This window comes from Grampus griseus, assembly GCF_964374135.1.
Source record: "Grampus griseus genome assembly, chromosome: 5".
Taxonomy (NCBI): domain Eukaryota; kingdom Metazoa; phylum Chordata; class Mammalia; order Artiodactyla; family Delphinidae; genus Grampus; species Grampus griseus.
The window spans coordinates 76,604,741-76,627,793 of NC_138998.1; the positions used below are offsets into that span (position 1 = coordinate 76,604,741).

The following is a 23,053-nucleotide window of genomic DNA, read 5'->3' on the forward strand; positions in this document are numbered from 1 at the left end:
GATCTTAGCTTTTGAAACTGCTTATAATTAAACATAGATAGATAAAGGCCAGATTCAAGGTATACAGTTAGGAAAAACAGTTAACACATGTAATATTTTTTAATACCTTAATTTTCAAGATTAATTATTTCCTTAAGTAAATAAAGCCTTATGTCTTTGTGTTGTTAGATATGTTAGCTCATGGAAATATTGATGGAGCTAGGCTCTCAGAAGTGGACTCCAAGTCTTAAGAAATCCCCATGTTTGTGAACGTACAAAAAATGTATTTCATTTATTAACATTTTCAATGAAAATAGTACTCTTAATTAACTTTAGAAACCAAAGGGAAAAGAGAAACTGGTACATGTGAGTGTAAGTCTATTGACCTTAGGAACTGATACGCAAAAAAAAAAAAGACACTGAGCATTAGTCAGTTTTTAGTGCACTCAGTATGTAGTCACTGTTGCTTATCAGTGTCTGCACAAGCCTCTAACATCGATACTTACTTATTAGAGTACACACAAAGAGACCATTCTTGGATTGGGGACTTTTTTTGGTATTAGTCTGTACAAATAATTCTTACCGTTGAGGCTTTTGAATATACTCGTTTCGTATCCAGGGGGTGACTTTATGTGTGGTTTCAAGAGGACCCATTTCTCTAAATAACCTTCTCTCTTTCAATGTATATTGTAAACTGTTCCTACTAGACTTTTTGCTGTCTCCTCTTCTGATGTAGGGAATGTGCAGTCAGATATTTTTCAGATTTTAGGAAAGTAGATCTGTTGGAAAAAATTGATTATCTGTCCCTTGTAGACTAATGCTACCCTAGCTATTTTTCAGCTATCTGATGTGTAAAATGTATCAGTTAACACATATGTTACTCTTGAATGGTATTCTATTGCTTTTAGAGTGTGTGTAGCCCCTTCACTGAAAACTTGCCTCTTTCTCTTTATTGTGAACCAAGTGTATTTTGTTTCCTGAAGGATTGACAAGTAAGTTTTTAGGACAGGTAAGGCCTAGCTCTAAGTACAGGCAAAATCCACACCACTGTTTACTTGTTACTTGTTAAGAAAGTCGTTACACTAATTTTCCTGTAAAAGTTCTTTATTGGCTTGGCAACAAAAGAAAGATACTAAAAATTCTCATTAAGGCATGGTGTCTATAGAAGCTTTAGCATTCATCTAAAATTTATAATTAGCACAAACTGAATCACAAACTTGTGCTCTTATTTCAGCCATTGCTGTGTGGGTTTGGAACCAGGAGAAGATGCAGAGGAATTTTACAATGAATTGCTTCCATCAGCTGTAGAAAATTTTCTGGTTTTGGGGAGGCAATTGCAAACATGTTTCATCAACGCAGCTAAGGTATATGTATTTATTTAGGGTTTTTTGTTTTGTAGCCAAAACAAGTTAATTCTTGAGACGATGTTCCACATTGTTTTTTCAGGTGTGCAATATTTGGCTGAAAGTACAATTAGAGTAATGGATTCAAACATTTTGAAAGCTACGACCAAAAAAAAGAAAATCTCTACATTTGAAATATTTAAAGTGCTGACTGAAGCATATTGTATGACAATATGCTTTTTGAAGGATCTGTTTTACTACTCAGTTTTGAGCATCACCCATAGACATTTATTTCCATAACATTTTCCTAAAACATACTTTCTACTTAAATCAGTAGTGGAAGAAAGTATTGTTCTTTAGGCCCAAGGCTTTTCTCAGTAGCTCCAATGGTGAAGAAGAATAAAGGTGCACTTTCTATATGCTCCTTCAGATCCTCTCTAGTCAAAATGTTTCAACCTCAACATTTGGGTTCATTTCAGTCCAACAAGTATTTCTTGGGTGAATTATGCTGGATGCTATATGTACTTTTTTTTTTTTTTTTAACCTATGGATCATTTAGAAGTTTGTTGCTTAGTTTTGAAATATTTGAGGGTTTTCTTGCTGTTTTATTGTTATCAGTTTCTAATTTAATTCTGTCATGTCAGATAACATACTCTGTCATTTCAGTCCTTTGAAGTATTTTCAGACTTGTTTTGTGGCACTCCATATGTTTTATAGTGGTGAATGTTCCATTACAAGCTGTCCTTGCTTTGCACAGTGCTGTCTTAACTGAAATTCATGGATATCAGGGACATGTAAAGCTTTTGATATATACAGATTTCATTTAACATGGTACCATGCAAAAGCAAAGACTCCCCGTTACCTGAATGTGAACTCCTCAGTTGTAGTGTGTAATGTTCTGTAAATGTCAATTAGATCAGTTTGGATATAGAATATATAAGGAGTGATAAGTCCACAAGGCTGAAATTCCACCTTGGAAGAGTTCTTGGCTATATGTACATTTGGGCCTACTGCCACATCAGAGATAGAGCAGATTCAAAACTTTTGTGAATTATGAAGGGAAATAATGTAAGTCACTATAGGATGTTAAGTTCGATTTGAGATGCTTTGGGTATATAAGGAATACACATAGTTTTGGCTTTAAACAACTCTCAGGCTAATAAAGTAGATAAAACCTCTAGGTATTTCTTATAGAAAACATAAGACAGATATATTTTTAATTCAAAAAAATAAGTTTAAAAAGTTTATGAGTGAAATTGAGCAAGATATACAACAGTATGGACAAAAAAGTGGTTTGAGTATGAGTATTGTTGGCAGAGAATTTAACTTAATGGTAGAGTATATGGGTCACAGATGCCACTTCTACCATCTCCATTGACATTTTGAGGGATGCTAGCAGTAAATAAATCTTTGCATATTTTCTAGATATAATTCAGTTCAGTTAAAGCAACATGAACTATAGAAATTGTGTTGAACTTGATTTCTTTTCTGGCTGTGCCACAGACTAACTCTGGGTTCTTGGGCAAATCACTTGATTTCACTCCACCTCAACTTCCTCCTTTGTAAAATGAATTTCCATCTCATGAATAGCTCAGACCAGAAAGCTTTATGTTTTCTTCAAAGCACTTTTATTTAATATTCCCCACTTAAAAGCAATAATAATTATATTCTTTTCATTTATATAGTCCTTCAATAGTTTTCATAATACTTTCTTATTCTTAGTCATGGTATTTGTATAGAGATAAAAAACTGTTTAGTATATACATCAAAGGGAGTAAATCAGCTACAAAAAAAAGAGGGCCACTTGACCACAGAACAAATTAAAATGGTGAATAAAAAGAAAATGACGAGAGACAGGATTCAGTGCACAGGGCCAGGAGGACACAGAAGTGTCCAGAATCCAGGCAGGAAGTTGCTGTCTGAGTCCATGACTCAGGTTCCAGTGGAGCAGGTACTGGTATGATAGACAGGCTGGTAGGGCAGGAGGACCAGCTCTCCTTGGTCTGAAAGCCCAGCCTCTGCCACTGAGCCCATCCAGTTCTTCCTGTCACACTAGTTTTTTAACATCTTTATTGGAGTATAATTGCTTTACAATGCTGTGTTAGTTTCTGCTGTATAAAAAACTGAATCAGCTATATGTATACATATATCCCCATATCCCCTCCCTCTTGCATCTCCCTCCCACCCTCCCTATCCCACCTCTCTAGGTGGTCACAGAGTACCAAGCTGATCTCCCTGTGCCATGCAGCTGCTTCCCACTAGCTATCTATTTTACATTTGGTAATGTATATATGTCAGTGCTACTCTCTCACTTCGTCCCAGCTTACCCTTCCCCCTCCCTGTGTCCTCAAGTCCATTCTCTACATCTGTGCCTTTACTCCTGTCGTATCCCTAGGTTCATCAAAACCATTTTTTTTACATTCCATATATATGTTAGCATACGGTATTTATTTTTCTCTTTCTGACTTCACTCTGTATGACAGACTCTAGGTCCATCCACTTCAGTACAAATAACTCAGTTTCATTTCTTTTTATGGCTGAGTAACATTCCATTGTATATATGTGCCACATCTTCTTTATCCATTCATCTGTCGATGACACTTAGGTTGCTTCCACGTCCTGGGTATTGTAAATAGTGCTGCAATGAACATTGTGATACACGTCTCTTTTAGAATTATGGTTTTCTCAGGGTATATGCCCAGTAGTGGGATTGCTGGATCATATGGTTATTCTATTTTTAGTTTTTTAAGGAACCTCCATACTGTTCTCCATAGTGGCTGTATCAAGTTTACAGTCCCACCAACAAGCAAGAGGGCTCCCTCTTCTCCACACCCAATCCAGCATTTACTGTTTGTAGATTTTTTGATGATGGCCATTCTGACCGATGTGAGGTGATACCTCATTGTGGTTTTGATTTGCATTTCTCTAATGATTAGTGATGTTGAGCATCCTTTCATGTGTTTGTTGGCAATCTGTATATCTTCTTTGGAGAAATGTCTATTTAGGTCTTCTACTCATTTTTGGATTGGGTTGTTTCCTTTTTTGATATTGAGCTGCATGAGCTGCTTGTAAATTTTGGAGATTAATCCTTTATCAGTTGCTTCATTTGCAAATATTTTCTCCCATTCTGAGGGTTGTCTTTTGACTTGTTTATGGATTCCTTTGCTGTGCAAAAGCTTTTAAGTTTCATTAGGTCCCATTTGTTTATTTTTGGTTTTTATTCACATTTCTCTAGGAGGTGGGTCAAAAAGAATCTTGCTGTGGTTTATGTCATAAAGTGTTCTGCCTATGTTTTCCTCAAAGAGTTTTATAGTGTCTGGCCTTACATTGAAGTTTTTAAGCCATTTAGAGTTTATTTCTGTGTATGGTGTTAGGAAGTGTTCTAATTTCATTCTTTTACATGTAGCTGTCCAGTTTTCCCAGCACCACTTATTGAAGAGGCTGTCTTTTCTCCATTGTATATTCTTGCCTCCTTTTTCAAAGATAAGTTGGCCATATATGTGTGGGCTTATCTCTGGGCTTTCTATTCCTGTTCCATTGATCTATATTTCTGTTTTTGTGCCAATACCATACTGTCTTGATTACTGTAGCTTTGTGCTATAGTCTGAAGTCAGGGAACCTGATTCCTCTAGCTCCTTTTTCCTTTCTCAAGATTGCTTTGGCTATTCAGGGTCTTTTGTGTTTCCACACAAATTGTAAAATTTTTTGTTCTAGTTCTGTGAAAAATGACATTGGTAGTTTGATAGGGACTGCGTTGAGTCTGTAGATTGCTTTGGTAGTATAGTCATTTTCACAGTACTGATTCTTCCAATCCAAGAACATGGTCTATCTCTCCATCTGATTGTGTCATCTTTGATTGCTTTCATCAATGTCTTATAGTTTTCTGCATACAGTTCTTTTGTCTCCTTAGGTAGGTTTATTCCTAGGTATTTTATTCTTTTTGTTGCAGTTGTAAATGGGGGTGTTTCCATAATTTCTCTTTCAGATTTTTCATCATTAGTGTATAGGAATGCAAGAGATTTCTGTGCATTAATTTTGTATCCTGCTACTTTACCAAATTCATTGATTAGCTCTAGTAGTTTTCTGGTAGCATCTTTAGGATTCTCTATGTGTAGTATCATGTCATCTGCAAACAGTGACAGCTTTACTTCTTCTTTTCCGATTTGGATTCCTTTATTTCTTTTTCTTTGATTGCTGTGGCTAAAACTTCTGAAACTATGTTGAATAATAGTAGTGAGAGTGGGCAACCTTGTCTTTTTCCTGATCTTAGAGGAAATGGTTTCAGTTTTTCACTATTGAGAATGATGTTGGCTGTGGGTTTGTCATATATGGCCTTTATTACGTTGAGGTAGGTTCCCTCTATGCCCACTTTCTGGAGAGTTTTTATCATAAATTGGTGTTGAATTTTTCGAAAGCTTTTTCTGCATCTATTGAGATGCAGAAAGGTAGGTTGTTTGAGATTTTTCTTGTTTCTTGAGGTATGATTGTATTGCTATAAACTTCCCTCTTAGAACTGCTTTTGCTGCATCCCATAGGTTTTGGGTCATCATGTTTTCATTGTCATTTGTTTCTAGGTATTTTTTTGATTTCCTCTTTGATTTCTTCAGTGATCTCTTGGTTATTTAGTAGCATATTGTTTAGCCTCCATGTGTTTGTATTTTTTACAATTTTTTTTTTACTGTAATTGATATCTAGTCTCATAGCATTGTGGTCGGAAAAGATACTTGATATGATTTCAATTTTCTTAAATTTACTGAGTTTTGATTTGCGACCCGAGGTATGATCTGTCCTGGAGAATGTTCCATGTGCACTTGAGAAGAAAGTGTATTCTGTTGTTTCTGGATGGAATGTCCTATAAATATCAATTAAGTCTATCTGGTCTAATATGTCATTTAAAGCTTGTGTTTCCTTATTTATTTCATTTTGGATGATCTGTCCATTGGTGAAAGTGGGGTGTTAAAGTCCGCTACTATTATTGTTTTACTGTTGATTTCCCCTTTTATGGCTGTTAGCATTTGCCTTATGTGTTGAGGTGCTCCTATGTTGGGTGCATAAATATTTACGATTGTTATATCTTTTTCTTGGATTGATTCCTTGATCATTATGTAGTGTCCTTCTTTGTCTCTTATAATAGTCTTTATTTTAAAGTCTATTTTGTCTGATATGAGTATTGCTATTCCAGCTTTCTTTTGATTTCCATTTGCATGGAACATCTTTTTCCATCCCCTAACTTTCAGTCTATATGTGTCCCTAGGTCTGAAGTGAGTCTCTTGTAGGCAGAATATATACGGGTTTTGTTTTTGTATCCATTGAGCCAGTCTGTGTCTTTTGGTTGGAGCATTTAATCCATTTACTTTTAAGGTAATTATCGACATGTATGTTCCTATTACCATTTTCTTAATTGTTTTGCATGTGTTTTTTGTAAGTCTTTTCCTTCTCTTGTGTTTCCTGCCTAGAGAAATTCCTTTAGCATTTGTTGTAAAGCTGGTTTGGTGGTGCTGAATTCTCTTAACTTTTGCTTGTCTGCAAAGTTTTTAATTTCTTCATCAAATCTGAATGAGATCCTTGCTGGGTAGAGTAATCTTGGTTGTAGGTTTTTCCTTATCATCACTTTAAACATGTCTTGTCTTTCCCTTCTGGCTTGCAGAGTTTCTGCTGAAAGATCAGCTGTTAACCTTATGGGGATTCCCTTGTATGTTTTTTGTTGCTTTTCCCTTGCTGCTTTTAATGTTTTTTCTTTGTATTTAATTTTTGACAGTTTGATTAATATGTGTCTTGGCATGTTTTTCCTTTGATTTATCCTGTATGGGACTCTGTGCTTCCTGGACTTGATTGACTATTTCCTTTCCCATGTTATGGAAGTTTTCAACTATAATCTCTTCAAATATTTTCTCAGACCCTTTCTTTTTCTCTTCTTCTTCTGGGACCCCTATAATTCAAATGTTGATGTGTTTAATGTTGTCCCAGAGTTCTCTGAGACTCTCCTGAGTTCTTTTCATTCTTTTTTCTTTATTCTGCTCTGCGGCAGTTATTTCCACTATTCTATCTTCCAGGTCACTTATCTGTTCTTCTGCCTCAGTTATTCTGTTATTGATTCCTTCTAGAGTATTTTTAATTTCATTTATTGTGTTGTTCATCATTGTTTGTTTGCTCTTTAGTTCTTCTAGGTCCTTATTGAATGTTTCTTCTGTTTTCTCCATTCTATTTCTGAGATTTTGGATCATCTTTACTATCATTACTCTGAATTCTTTATCAGGTAGACTGCCTATTTCCTCTTCATTTCTTTGGTCTGGTGGGGTTTTACCTTGCTCCTTCATCCGCTGCATATTTCTCTGTCTTCTCATTTTGTTTAACTTATGATGTTTGTGGTCTCCTTTTCACAGGCTGCAGGTTCGTAGTTCCCATTATTTTTGGTGTCTGCCCCCAGTGGGTGAGGTTGGTTCAGTGGCTGTGTAGGCTCCCTGGTGGAGGGGACTGGTGCCTGTGTTCTGCTGGGTGAGGCTGGATCTTGTCCTTCTGGTGGGCAGGGCCGTGTCTAATGGTGTTTTTTGGGGTGTCTGTGAACTTACTATGACTTTAGACAGCCTCTCTGCTAATGAGTGGGGTTGTGTTCCTGTCTTGCTAGTTGTTTGGCATGGGGCATCCAGCACTGGAGCTTGCTGGCTGTTGTATGGAGCGGGGTCTTAGTGTTGAGATGGAGATCTCTGAGAGCTCTTACTGATTGATGTTATGTGGAGCCTGGAGGTCTCTGGTGGTCCAGTGTCCTGGACTTGGCTCTCCCACCTCGGAGGCTCAGGCCTAACACCTGGCCAGAGCACCAAGACCCTGCCAGCCGCATGGCTCAGAAGAAAAGGAAGGAAAAAAAAAAACAGAAAAAAATGAACAGATAGAACCCCAAATCAAATGGTAAAAGCAAAACTGTACAGACAAAATCACAAAAAGAAACACACACACACACTGATAAAAAGAAAACAAACAAAAACAAACAACAACAAAAACGAACAGACAGAACCCTTGGACAAATGGTAAAAGCAAACCTAAACTGACAATAATCACAGAAAGTAACATATATACACACACTCACAAAAAGAGAAAAAAGGAAAAAAATTTTTTTAAAATAAAAAGGAAGAGAGTAACCAAACCCACCAATGATAACAAGCACTAAAAACTAAGATAAACCTAAACCCAAAAACAAATCAGACGCAGAAAGCAAACCCCATGTCTACAGTTGCTCCGAAGTCCACCGCCTCAATTTTGGGAACATTCATTGTCTATTCCTGTATTCCAAACATGCAGGGTTTATCATGTTGATTGTGGGGATTTACTCCACTGCTTCTGAGGCTGCACAGAGAAATTTCCCTTTCTCTTCTTTGTTTGTACAGCTCCTGGGGTTCAGCTTTGGTTTTGGCCCCACCTCTGTGTGTAAGCCCCTCTCAAGCATCTGTTCCCCGCCCAGACAGGAGGGGGTTAAAGCAGCAGCTGATTAGGGCTTTCTTGCTCACTCAGGCCAGGGAGAGGGAGGGGTACAGTAGTCATAATTGGAATGCGGGCCAAGCATGTGGCGGGAGAGGCCAGTGTGACATTGCAACAGCCTCAGGTGTGCTGTGTGTTCTCCCAGGGAAGTTTCCCTGGATCATGGGACCCTGGCAGTGGCATGCTACAAAGCCTCCCAGGGAGGGTGTGAGTAGTGACCTGCCCTTGCACGTAGGATTCTTGATGACAGCAGCGGCAGCGTTAGCGGTACATGCCCATCTCTGAGGTCCAAGCTGACAGTCGTGGCTCATGCCCATCTCTGGAGCTCGCTTAGGCAGTGCTCTGCTGTCTCTGGGCACACGGAGCAGGAATCCCCTCTCCTTGCGCACCCGGAAACAATGGTCTCTTGCCTCTTAGGCAGGTTCAGACTCTTTCCCAGACTCCCTCCCGGCTAGCTATGGGGCACTAGCCCCCTTCAGGCTGACTTCACACAGCCAACCCCAGTCCTCTCCCTGGCATCTGACCTCCAAAGCCTGAGCCTGAGCTCGCAGCCCCCACCCACCTCGGCGGGTGAGCAGACAAGCCTCTCAGGCTGCTAAGTGCTGGTTGGCACCGATCCTCTGTGCAGGAATCTCTCCGCTTTGCCCTCCGCACCCCTGTTGCTGCACTCCTTCGTGGCTCTGAAGCTTCCCCCCTGGTCACCCCCTGTCCCCGACAGTGAAGGGGCTTCCTAGTGTGTGGAAACTTTTCCTCCTTCACATCTCCCTCCCAGAGGTGCAGGTCCCGTCCCTATTCTTTTGTCTCTGTTTTTTCTTTTTTCTTTTGCCCTACCCAGGTACGTGGGGATTTTCTTGCCTTTTGGGAGGTCTGAGGTCTTCTGCCAGCGTTCAGTAGGTGTTCTGTAGTCATTGTTCCACATGTAGAGGTATTTTTGATGTATTTGTGGGGAGGAAGGTGATCTCCACGTCTTACTCCTCCACTATCTTGAAGGTCCCTGCACTTGTTTGTTGATGGGTTATCATGGCAGTGGGAAGCACAGAAAAAGTTAATTATCAGCACAGACTAAAATGGATCAATTTGGACTTTGGTTTAAAATTAATTAAAATTCTGTTTCTAGTGTTAAAAAAAGAAAAAGAAAACTGAATTTTTTTTCAGAATTATTATTATTTTTAACATCTTTATTGGAGTATAATTGCTTTACAATGCTGTGTTAGTTTCTGCTTTATAACAAAGTGAATCAGTTACACATATACATATGTTCCCATATCTCTTCCCTCTTGCATCTCCCTCCCTCCCACCCTCCCTATCCCACTGCTCTAGGTGGTCACAAACCACCTAGCTGATCTCCCTGTTCTATGCAGCTGCTTCCCACTAGCTATCTGTTTTACGTTTGGTAGTGTATATATGTCCATTTATCTATTAGTTCTATCTACCTAGTTGTTTCCCAATTATATATATATTTTTTAATTAGCTAGCAAGTAGGTAGTAGAGCACATGGTGGGACATACACAGGGTATTATGGCCTAATTTAAAATATGCATACACATATACATATATATATATACGTGCACACACACACACACACACACACACACACACACACACACACACACTAGGTTGGCCAGAAAGTTCATTTGGGTTTTTCATAACATGGTACAGAAAAACCCGAACGAACTTTTTGGCCAACCCAATATATGTATTTTATATGTAAGAATAGGAAAATAACTGCCAGAATTTTGTAGTGACTTAAGGGTAAATTTTGTTAACCAGTCTCAGAGGCCATGAATTTGTGGGTGACATTATCTAATGGGTTTTTAAAGGAAAGTAGTAAGTATAGGAGCCCAGCACTATACCTTGAGGTTGGCAGCAATGAAGATTACTGTGCCCTTTATTTCAGTGAAACTGGCTAAGGCAGTTTATTGGACTAAAGGGATTCTTGATCTAATGTGACACTTCTTTCTTTTTTGATTGTTGGTATATTTGTCAGTATACATTTATTTAAGCACCTATCTAACCCTGAGGAAGAAAATACTTTCATTTTTATGAAGAGTAACCATAGCAGCCATGTTTTTGCTGTTGTCATTACTTTTAGGCCACAGTACATTCATGACATGGATAAGATAAATGGCCTTTATACAACTTTCCACTAAAATTATGTGGCCAGTAAGACAGAATTGTGAATGTAATCTGTTTCTTATTTCCCATTGTGACACATACTCTAATGTAGAATAATTTCTCACCCTACTTTCCAGAAGGAAAGAAGCAGAAAAAATTGTCATTTATTTATTGGATAAATATTGATTGAACATTCACTGTGTGTCAGAACTGTTTTAGACACTGGGTGTATAGTGGAGAGCTAAATAACATGGTCTCTGCCTTCATGGAGTCATAGAGTAGAAGCTGCAACTGAAATGCACTAATAATAATGCTTTTTATGTTGACACCTACATTTGCATATTGCAGTGATTTTCAACCCTGGCTACATAAACAAATCACACACCTAACCTTGTAAAGAGTCAGAGGTCCGACTTTTAACTTTGGAGATTCAGATTTCAGTATGTTTGGACTAAAGCCTGTGCACAGGGATATTTTTTAAAACTCCACAGATGATTCTTATGTATAGCTGGTATCGAAAAATCCTAGTGTATCAACTTGTAGTTCTTATACTACGTATATTGTTCCATTTGACCTCTGGATAGCAACCATTTCTGTTAAGTAGAGTAGGTATTACTAGCCTGTTACCACAGTTTTATAAATTAAGAAACTAAAAGCTACAAGATCATGTACCTCATAAATAGCTGAGATAGATGCAGAAACCAGGTCCTGTGACTCTTCAGAGAGAAGTCTATTCTTTTATTAATTAAAACAATTACAGAAAAGTCAATTGGTTTTTTTGTGTGTGTGTTAAGGGTGAAGAAAAAGATGCATTACTACACTTTTTTGAAATTGTGACTGATTCTCTCTTCTGGCTATTGGGAGGACATGTTCAACTCATCCAGAATGGTAAGAAAAAAGATTTTTTAATTGATAGTCATTGTAGAGTCACCTGCTAACAGTTTGTTTTTTTTCTAAAAATAAATACCCCATTAACTACAGATAACCACAGTTAAATGAAACCACACTGAAATAACCCCACACACAAAAAGTAAAAGCACATTTGGATGTTCCAGCTTTAAATAGACAACATCAACAATGTGGATGTTACATTAAGTGGAAAATTGCTAAAATATAACTTTCTCCTTAGTTTTTTCTATTTAGCAAATCTAAGATAAGGATTAATGATCTTAACAGTTTAGTCTAGGGAAAATCTTTTTTTTTTTCCCCAAAGATTACAGTTATATTTTAGACTTAGTATGATAGACATCCCTATGTACAGAGTATAGATATAATTTAACTCACAGCCTAACTATTGATGTAAGAGTAAGCTTTTATATAGTGATATTTTACTAAACTTGAAAGTTACTATATAGGATTTCTGTACTTACACTGAGCAATACAAATACATGTTAGTTTTATATTATGTTTCCTTAAGACTAAGAAAGTAAACTAATAATAATCATGACAACATTCTTACCTTCTTGAAAGATTTAATCTAAGAGAAATGTAATTATATAGGAATAATATAAGAACATTGATATTTTTTAGAACGTTAAAATTGAACTGAATATTAATATTTTATTTTTTACTCTCAGAATTATGTCTGTGCATAATTTAAAGAGTCGGATAGTTCCGTAAGAATTGTTTAAAAAATACACACAATCCCTGGCCCTCACACCTCACTCCAGTTCCCGTTTTCTAAAGGCAACTACTTTCGATTAGTATAACTAATACTTTTGGTAGTTATATCCACATAGAGCTAAGTAACATGCTTGAATACTTCTTTTAAAAATAAGCATTATCTATTCATTTCCCATTATAGAACAAATATTAGTATAAACTTCCCAACTTAAAGAACTATTTTATCAAAAATATAAAGTACTTAGCCACACTATAGTGAGATATTAAAGACCTAGTTAATGAGAGACAGTGAGAGAGTGAATACTTGAAAAATTTTTAAATACGCCATATTCCTTTTCAAAAATTATAACAAAAGTGACAGTACTCCTCAGATCAATCTGTAGATTTAAAACACCAATAAAGTAGGTATTAAAACTAAGGTAAACAATTGGATACAAAATTAGGATGTCCAGTAACCTTTTCTCTCAAAAGAACCACCTCCTTGGAAATGGCTGACTATATATAGGTATGAGGTAGAAAATATGCAAGATAAGCCAGAAGTATCTTGAATAACTAGATAGGAAGGAAGCAATCAAAGTCTGTTAGGATTCTGTGAAAAGGACTCAGGAGCCAACATAAGGAGGCTTCTACTAGCTAAAAATGCGAAATTTGAACAGTAATAAGGGTAATAACTACAGTGGATTAAAACTCGTCAAATATAGTGAGATTATTAACTTTAACCTTTTATTATGGAAAGTAGAATAGTATAATGAACCCCTATGTACTCATCACTGAGCCTCAACAGTTATCAACATTTTGCTAATCTTTTTTTTATATATTCCCATACCATTATTAATAAAAGTTACCATTAGAGTCTGCTAGGGGACCAGTTCATTTTGAAAACTGTTAAATGGAGAGTTCGGCATTTATACTGCCTTTTCTTACATATTGATGAGGAGAAACTTTTCTTTATAAACATATCCCAACTAATAAGTGAAAAGGGTATGATAGAATAGTGCTATTTTGCAACCTTTAGTGAATTATCCATCACTGTCAACACCTCAAAAGGAGAGACAACCAGATAATAAGTGCCTCATCATAACCTCACATATGACATGGATATGCCAGAAATTCAAACATGAATCATTTTGATCCTGGAGCTCCAACTACCAATTTTTAGAAGGTCAGAGAAACATTAAATTATACCCCAGGAATGCAGTTAGCAAAGCTAGACTGTGGGAAACTCATAGGACAATTGACATAGTTTCGTCAATAAATAAATTGCAAGGGGGAAAAAAGGTAAAGTAGAAACCCATAGGTTAAAAGAAATTTGAAAGATAACCAGTTCCAATGTGTGACTCTTAATTGGATCTTGATTCAAATAAACTTTTAAAAACTCACACAAAGGGCTTCCCTGGTGGCGCAGTGGTTGAGAGTCCGCCTGCCAATGCAGGGGACATGGGTTCGTGCCCCCGTCCGGGAAGATCCCACATACCGCGGAGTGGCTGGGCCCGTGAGCCATGGCCGCTGAGCCTGCGTGTCTGGAGCCTGTGCTCCGCAACGGGAGAGGCCACAACAGTGAGAGGCCCGCATACGGCAAAAAAAAAAAAAATTCACACAAAAAGTGGAAATGGGAGGACTGACTGGATATTTGATAAAATCAGGAATCATGACTATTTAGGTTAGATAATGGCTATGTTTTATTTTTTAATAATTCATATGTTTGGGGAATATGTATTGAAATACTTGTGGATAAAATGATTTGATGTCTTAGATTTGCTTTCAAATAAAATGAGAGGCAGGAAGTAGATGGGATAGGTGAAACAAGATTGTTGGTGAGTTGATCACTGTTAAAGTTGAGTGACTGGTACATGCAGGGTCATTATACTGTTCTCTCTTACATATGTTTGAAACTTTAATTGTAAAAAGTTTAATTAAAGAAAGAAATGGGCAGAAGTATCAGTTTTAGTTTGGGGGACCAAATAGTTATCTGACTGCACTTGAAAAACATAATAGAGGCTCCAAAAATAAGTTATATAATAATATAAGACAAATAGTATAAAAAATAAAGTAGAATAACTTTAATAAATTATCATAATTTTTCCAATATAGAAAAAAGGTATATACACACTAGATACTATATGATTTCAGTGAATTCAAACTTAATTAAAGAGTTGTTAATGAAACATCTTTAAGTAGACAAAAATGGAAAAATACACTTATCCCAGCTACAGAGGAGAATTTTTTTGCTATTAAAGAATAGAAAATTAGAAGCCATAAAAATATTTAATAGTAGTGGTATTGTGCTTTGAAGTTGTTAAACATTAAAAAAGAATGGTATCTGGTGAGATATTGAAATACTGTATTATATAAATAGAAATGAAGAACAGTAGTTAGTATGTGAAAGAAATCAAATACGTTCCCTCAGGAAACTGAAAGACGAAAAGAGGAAAGTTGTTTTGTAGAAGCTAGGGTAGTGTTCACAGAGCTGCCTTGCCAACATACCTGATCCCACTTTAATTAAAATTCTGAGGGGCTTCCCTGGTGGTGCAGTGGTTAAGAATCCACCTGCCAATGCAGGGGACACGGGTTCAAGCCCTGTTCCGGGAATATCCCACGTGCCACGGAGCAACTAAACCTGTGTGCCACAACTACTGAGCCTGTGCTCTACAGCCCGTGCGCCACAACTACTGAAGCCTGCACACCTAGAGCCCATGCTCCACAACAAGAGAAGCCACTGCAATGAGAAGCCTGAACACCGCAATGAAGAGTAGCCCCCGCTCACCGCAACTAGAGAAAGCCCGTGCACAGCAACAAAGACCCAACACAGCCAAAAATAAATAAATTTATTTTTTAAAAAAATTCTGATCAGTTAGTGAAGAAAGGACTATAAACTGACATTTACTGGGAACCTACGCTGTTCTAGGACATTTTACAGTAGTCTGTGAAAGAGCTTTTATTTTTAGTTTTATACAGGCAGAAATAGATGTTCTGAGAGGTTAAGCGACCTGCGTAAGCATCCAGTGCCAAGTCTTCATAACTGGCTGCTCAGAACCTAAAAATTATAAACCAATACAAACAAATACTCTTCTGGGTAATTAATGATTTATTATTATTTAAGATAAGATATTAGCAAACATGATAAATATGATACATTATATAACAATTAAATTTTTAAGGACATGAGCCACTGATTACGGTCATCTGTACCATTGCTATTCCTTCACATTCTCTTTTTTTCACAGAAAATTTGGTTTTTTTCACTGAACTCACTGCTAGAAAAGGAGATTCAGTTTTAGGATTTTATATTTTACTTTTAATTTAAGGGGAGATAACAGTAGATTCTTAGCTTAGTATTTCTTTATTTTTCTTTTAATTTATTTTTGGCTGCATTGGGTCTTCATGCTTTCTCTAATTGCAGCTAGCGGGGGCTACTACTCTTCGTTGCAGTGCATGGGCTTCTCATTGCGGTGGCTTTCTTGTTGCGGAGCACGGGCTCTAGGTGCATAGGCTTCAGTATTTGTGGCACACGAGCTCAGTAGTTGTGGCTCGTGGGCTCTAGAGTGCAAGCTCAGTAGTTGTGGCTCATGGGCTTAGTTGCTCTGTGGCATGTGGGATCTTCCCAGACCAGTGATGGAACCTGTGTCCCTTACATTGGCAGGCACATTCTTAACCACTGCGCCACCAGGGAAGTCCCATCTTAGCTTAGTATTTCTTTATTTGTAACTGTCCATAAAAATGGGATAGCTATCTATTATAGTTATTGAAACTATTCTAGAAAATCTTTACTGCAAAGTATATAAAGGCAGGAAGTTTAACAGAAATGATTATGCTTTGGCTTGGTTTTGAAAGGGCAAGTAAATACTAATTGTATCATCATAGAATCTTAATCTTATTTTCTCTTCCTTTAGTACTGCGAAGTGATCATTTCTTGCACTTACTACAAACTGACAATGTTCAGGTAGGATCTACGGTCATGACCATGCTACAGAACATACTACAGATCAACAGGTAACTTGGCCTTACAAAATATGTAGAATTTTTTTATTTGTGATCAGAAGCATTACCAATTTTATTCCAATTTCCCTAAAATCTTCGATTGCATATGACTTGTACATGGCATTTAAAAAGCTCTATTATTACCATTGTATTTCAGAAAAAAATGGATGTAAAATACTGTAAAAGATTGGAAATTTGTTATCAAATTTGTATCTTATCTTAGAGCTTAAGAAGATTTTAATCCAAATCGCAGGCTTAGAGAAGAAAAATTACTGTGCTATCTGAAGGAAGATATTGGGATCACAATAAAAAATATTTAATCATATATTTATTTAGCAAACTGCAAGCTTAGTATTTGCCAGGTGCTATAGAAGGGCATAAAAGAAGTAATAGGCAATTTTCCCAGGTTAAAATAGAAAGGCAGAGTAAACACTGTTGAAATCATTGATTCTTTCAGTTCAATATGGATTTGTTAAGCATCTACTATACGTGCCAAGTATTTGTCTGTCATTGGGTTTACAAAATTGATTAAGATATGAACCTTGTCTTCAAATAGCTTACAGTATAGTGGAAGAGACTAACACATAAGGACAATTATATTAAAGTGTAATAAGTTACCATGTTTAAGGGTACACAAGTATTAGAGGAGCTCCTAAACCAAACTGAGGGGGGGCTACTTCCTGGAGAAGGTTAACACCTGAGATGAAACTTTACGGATAAGAAATTAGCCAGGGAGGAAGAAGAGAAAACAGTATTTCTAGGCAGAGGTAACAATATAAGCAAGTGCACACAGGTAAGAAACAACATGCAGAGGGTGAAAAGTAGGCTAGAGTTTATAAGACAGGATACCATAGAAGAGAGAGCTACACAAAGAGAGAACCCTAGAGATCTGCAGAGTCCCCTACAAGTTTTCAGTAGAGTACTGATCAGCACATGCGTTTGAGGAAACTATCCAATGTCGTGGAAAACAGTAATCCAGAAGGATTAAAAGGAGCAGTACCAGAAACACAAAGCCAAGAATACTGACTGATTCCAGCAGCCAAACTGGAAAACTACATGAAAAATGGAGCACTGAGAGTACTCAGGATGGTTTCATCCTAGTAGTAAGGGATAATAGCACTAGACTGAGCACCATTCTGGATCATCCCAACAAAATGAAAGCAAGATCTGAAAGGATCAAATTGTTTCCAAGCAACTTAACCACATCTGGTTATTGAAACTGCCTACATCTTAAAATTTTCTTTATTTGTAAAGTAATACAAAGGCAGGAAGTTTAGCAGAAATGGTCATACTTTGATTTGGCTTTAAAAGGATGAGAAAATCAAACTTGTGCCATGATAGAATCTCTGCTTTGCTCTTTTTTTTCCCCCTCTTCCTTTAGTAATACAAAGTAATCATTTCTGCAAACTGATGATGTTCAGATAGGATCTACAATCATAACTATGTATAAAATTCTAGGAAATGTAAATTAATTTATAGTGACAGAAAGCAGATCAGTGGTTGCCTGAGTATAAGGTGCCAGGGAAGGTAAGAAGGGAGGGACTACAGTGAAGCAAAAGGAAGCTTTGATGGGTGATGGGTATGTTCATTATCTTGATTGTGATGGGGAAATGTCAGAACTTACCAAATTGTACATTTAAATGTGTGCAGTTTGTTGTATATCAATTATACTTTAATGAAGCTGGTCAAAATAAAAAATCATCAGGTCTTTATGAGCATTTTGATACGGAGTAAAATAAAGGATGCATTCAGGTATGACACCAAGTTTTCTATAATGGATAATAGACAGTGGTATAGCCAAAACAAATTCAATATTGGTTATGTCCAACATAGGTAGATATTTTCAGCAGACAGAGAAATAAGAGTCCATGCAAAGACTTGTACACAAATGTTTATAGCAGCTTTATCTGTAACACCCAAAGACAAGACAACTTAAATGTCTACTGACAAGTGAATGTGACTTCTGGAAGAGATCTGGACTAGAACTGTGGACTTATGAGTTAGCCTAAAACCGATAGTTAAAAACATGAGAGAAGATGAGCTCAGTGGAAAATATGAATAGACTGAGAAAAGAAATGGGCTGAAAATAGAATCCTGGGGAGTAACCTTTAAGGGGTATATTGGGGAAGGGGAGCCCACAAAGAAGACTGAGAAAGAATGGTCAAAAATCTGTAAGTAGAGGATGGAAGAGGATCAGAAGAACATTTTATCACAGAAACTGAATGGTAGAGAATATCAGGCATAACCTTTACGGTTACTTTTTCTAGTGGATAAAAGTCATTTATATTGTTGTTGAGTAAGAATCTCTTTGCATTGTTCTCAGATAATAATCATTGCCATTATTTGCTTTCTACAAGCCAACATCTACTTTTACAGAATTGCAAAATATCCTAATCAGTAGTAAATGGATAATCAAAGGTACACACCCCTAGAAAATCACATATTCCTTGGTGGGGTGAGTAAAAGAACACCCAGTAATCCCTTTTGACTATTTCGACGTTTCAGGTAATTTTTCATGACATCAGTAATGCAACATGAGGTTGTTAGTGTAATAGAGGAATACTAAAAGAAAAAGTTCCTTCTATATTAAGTACATGATAATTGAATTCCTATAACATGTTTGTCTTCGTACATCATTAAGCAGTGAACCATGTACTTAATGTCCTGTGATCTTCCTCTTATTATTGCCTTGAAGCTTTTGAACCATCTATTTACTATTTTGCACATTTATCTTTCCTCCAGTATTTGATTGCAAGTTTCTTTGTCAACTTTGTATTCCTTACTTTACCTAGCATGGTGCCTTACAGTAAGAATTCAATTAATTGATTTAATGTGATGTATTTTTGGAACTAAGCTATCTGCTTAAACTATTGGTTATCTTCATGGATCAGGCCATAGGCATTAACTTGCTGCACCTGTAATGTTTAATTTTTTGAGATACTTATGTGTCGTTTAGTAACGGTACTTTTTTTTTTATTTTGTTCTATTAGTGGTGATTTACTCAGAATAGAAGTGAAAACCCTGCATTCAATTTTAGATGAAGTTGTTTTCAAACTTTTATCAACTCCTAGTCCAGTCATAAGAAGTACTGCTACAAGGCTCCTACTGTTGATGGCTAAATCCCATCAGGAAATTTTGATTTTACTGAGACTAAGTGCCTGCTACAAAGGTAGTACATATATTCTTTCTGTTCTTGAAAGTCTCAAAAAGAACATTTTTATTGATGGTTTATGGAAAACAAAATACCTGTGTTTTTAAAAAGTCAATAATTGAAATGTGCAGATAAACTCTGTCACAGCAGATAACAGTTCAGGGAAAAAACCTTTATGTAATCCAGCCATCTTCATGTCTCAACAGGTGGCATATGATACCTTATTGACAAGGTTACAATGAATATTTGCTCCCTCTCTGACAAAAAGGCTGTGTATTGATTATACCATATAGTGTAGTAAAATAATGACCAAAAAAAGATCAGTGATCTTACCTAACTTTACTGAGAAAATAGAGCTGTGCTTCAGAGATTGACAGCCCTTTTGATCTTTACATCAATTAATAATTACTCTTCAACTCCTATACTGCCTTTCCTCAAAGACAAACAAAAAATTTCCCTCACCTCCAAAATCAAACATATATGTGAATAAAAAGTCAGAAAACTTGAGAAGGAAAGGACTCAGTGTTTTACCATTACCATAGAATAATCTTTCATTTAATTGAGCATTTACTATGTGTCAGATGACTATTCCTCATACTTTATGTGTATTAAAATATTTAATCTTCATAACAATCCTGTGAGATGTTTACTCTTATCCTCATTATATAGCAGTGGAAACAGAGGCATGGAAAAAATGTAGGTGTTTACCCAGAATTACTCAGGTAGTTTTTTTTTTTTTCAACTGTTAATCAAAGTTATATGTTAGCTTTGTTTTATTTCTTTGCTAGCCAGAGCCATGAATCCATTACAATCTATTTTCTTATTTGGTATGGTCAAGAAGTAGGTTTCTAATTGATTGAATATACTTACTAATACAGGGTTATATTATGTATAAAATTTCAAGAATTAGAATATAATGTGATGCATTTAATACCAAAACTATTACAATGGCCTTTAATCATTCTTGATGATTTGGAAGGCACTTTAGTGACTTATCTTGCATGAGTCATTACTGTGAACATTGTAATTATTTTATGTATTATAGAAATAGGGAGAGAAGTGCCAGTAATAAAACTGTCTAGATGATATTGTGCCAGATACACATTTTTTTATTTCTGTAATTAGATTTCCTCTATAGAAATGTGAATGTCCAACAGTTCATTCTAAAGGAATTTTATCTTAAGCTGTCTCCCTTTCTTTTCTCAACAGTAGAACTTATTCAGTTTCCTCAAGATATTTTACAATTATTAATACTGCTGAGAACTTGAGTCTTGAAGAAAGTATGACATGGAAAGGCCTATCTAGTGGCTTCCCCATTTGTACACTCCAAGGCCATTTTCCCTTGCTGATGTATCTTGTGTACATACATTATAATACATCATTCCTCCATACGCTGGAAATAGTACTTACTTTGTAACTTATATTACTACTCAGTTTTAATTTGGGATGAAAGTGCAGTATTTTAATATTATAGCACTTCTCCTATAATAAATGCTCAGGAACCTATTGATTTACCCCAAATTACATACATTACTGTATATTTTTATGTAATAATAACTCCATATAATTAGTAGTAACTAATAACCTGCTTAAGTGCTTCCACAGGATAGGCATTTACTCAGTATGTATTCATTATCTTTTTTTAAATGTTTTTGTTTAAGGTATTTATGTTCAAAAAAAACCCCACAACTATATGTCTCTACCCTTTGACTTATCGCAGTGATTCCATTCTCCCTTTTTTTTTTTAATTAAAGAGGTTGACTAGACAGATTTTGCATCAGATCTCACGAGTAAGCACATAAGAACTCCAGGACAGTGGAAAATCCTAAAGACCTCAATCTAGAAGTTTTTGAGAAAAGGAAAAAGAAAAATCATGTGATTAATCTTGTTATTGTTTTCATTTGTTTCTAAACTAGACTTTTTAACCTCAAATTAATTCTGATTAGATAGCAAAATCATATTTTATTATTAATAGTTGTGCCTTTGTTATTGCATTTCAGGACTCAGAAGTCTACTAAATAAACAAGAGCCTGGGACAGAGTTTAGTCAAGAACTTAGACAGCTCATTGGTCTTTTAAGCCCTAAGGTCTATCAGGAAGTAAAAGAGCAGGTATTAAATTATAAAAATAATTTGCATGATATTTACTAACATTTCAGTAAACATTTTAGTTTCAAAATATTGGATAGTGGTAGTCTCTTGAATCTTTTATTTGCTCTCTCTCCCCCTTCCTTTACTTATTTTCCCCTAATATCCAGAGCAGCCATAGTTTAATGGGAGAAGGAGTTGTTTATGGTCTAAATTTTTAACCCCAGAGCCTTTTTTTTTTTAAACCTATACAAAGAGTCCCTCATACCCTTGAATCTTTGAATAAATGAAGCCAGGCATAGGAAGTGAAGCAAAGAAGTTAAAACATTAAATAAGCAAAACTATGAAATCCTTGTAATGGGAATGGAAGTGAGATTAATCAGGGAGAATTTGAAGCTAACTAGACTGTATCTTGAATACATTCTAGATAATGCCTAACTGAGCTTCCTTTGGGAGATCAGGTTTAATATTCTTAGGCCTTCCCTGTCCTGGGCCTATGCAGATGTTGCCTCCTGCTCAGCTTATTAAAAATGGAGATTAATACTTGCCCAGGCCTGATATTTTAAGAAGTAAACTTCTAAAAAAGACTTTCCTAGAGATGTCTCTAAATTAATTCTGGCCTTTAATTTCAGAAACTGCATCAAGCAGCTTGCTTGATTCAAGCTTATTGGAAGGGTTTCCAGACTAGAAAGAGATTAAAGAAGCTTCCATCTGCTGTGATTACTTTGCAGAGGAGTTTCAGGTAAAAAAATTTGGGTGAGAGGAATTATGATCTGAGAGGGCTAGATGTATCTTATTAGAGTATAGCTGAATGAAAACTTATAGTTTGGGGTGTTTTTTTTTTTCTTTTTCAATATTCTAATCCGTTTCTTTCATTCTTGCTTCATACATTTCTGAGTACCAGCACTTCATTAACTAGATGTACTTCCAAAAGCAAAAGACATAATGTAAGACAGGAATGTGATGTAACAAATACACAATCCTGTTCACTTAATGAGACTTTCTTGTGGGCCAGGCCTATAGAGGGAGCCAGTAATGGTCAATTATCTCATCAAACCCTTAAAACTAAAAGTTGCCATAATTGTTCATATGTAATTTTGGTAAAAATGTGTATGAGTACAAAAAGGTTTAAGTATGTTAACCTGATTTTCCTCAGTAAATATGGCATGGATACATATGGTCATTGAGATATGACATAGTTTGTCATTTGTTGCTATTTCAAGTAAACTAAAAATGAAATACTGAAGACATGGCCCAGTTTTTACATGACTAATCCATCCAGATTCTTAGAGGTGACAAAAAGAA

The 23,053-nt window shown here is 36.2% G+C and overlaps 1 protein-coding gene across 3 annotated transcripts in view; it reads left to right on the plus strand.

The window, feature by feature from the left end:
- IQCB1 (IQ motif containing B1) overlaps positions 1-23,053 on the plus strand; it is a 45,962-nt gene that overhangs the window by 6,535 nt on the left and 16,374 nt on the right. For all 3 annotated transcript variants that reach the window (XM_082654673.1, XM_082654675.1, XM_082654674.1), the window contains exons 5-10: positions 1,214-1,343; positions 11,705-11,798; positions 16,424-16,523; positions 19,502-19,680; positions 21,663-21,772; positions 22,381-22,490. In XM_082654673.1, coding sequence (XP_082510799.1) covers positions 1,214-1,343; positions 11,705-11,798; positions 16,424-16,523; positions 19,502-19,680; positions 21,663-21,772; positions 22,381-22,490 — 723 coding nt within the window. The remainder of the gene's footprint in view (positions 1-1,213; positions 1,344-11,704; positions 11,799-16,423; positions 16,524-19,501; positions 19,681-21,662; positions 21,773-22,380; positions 22,491-23,053) is intronic.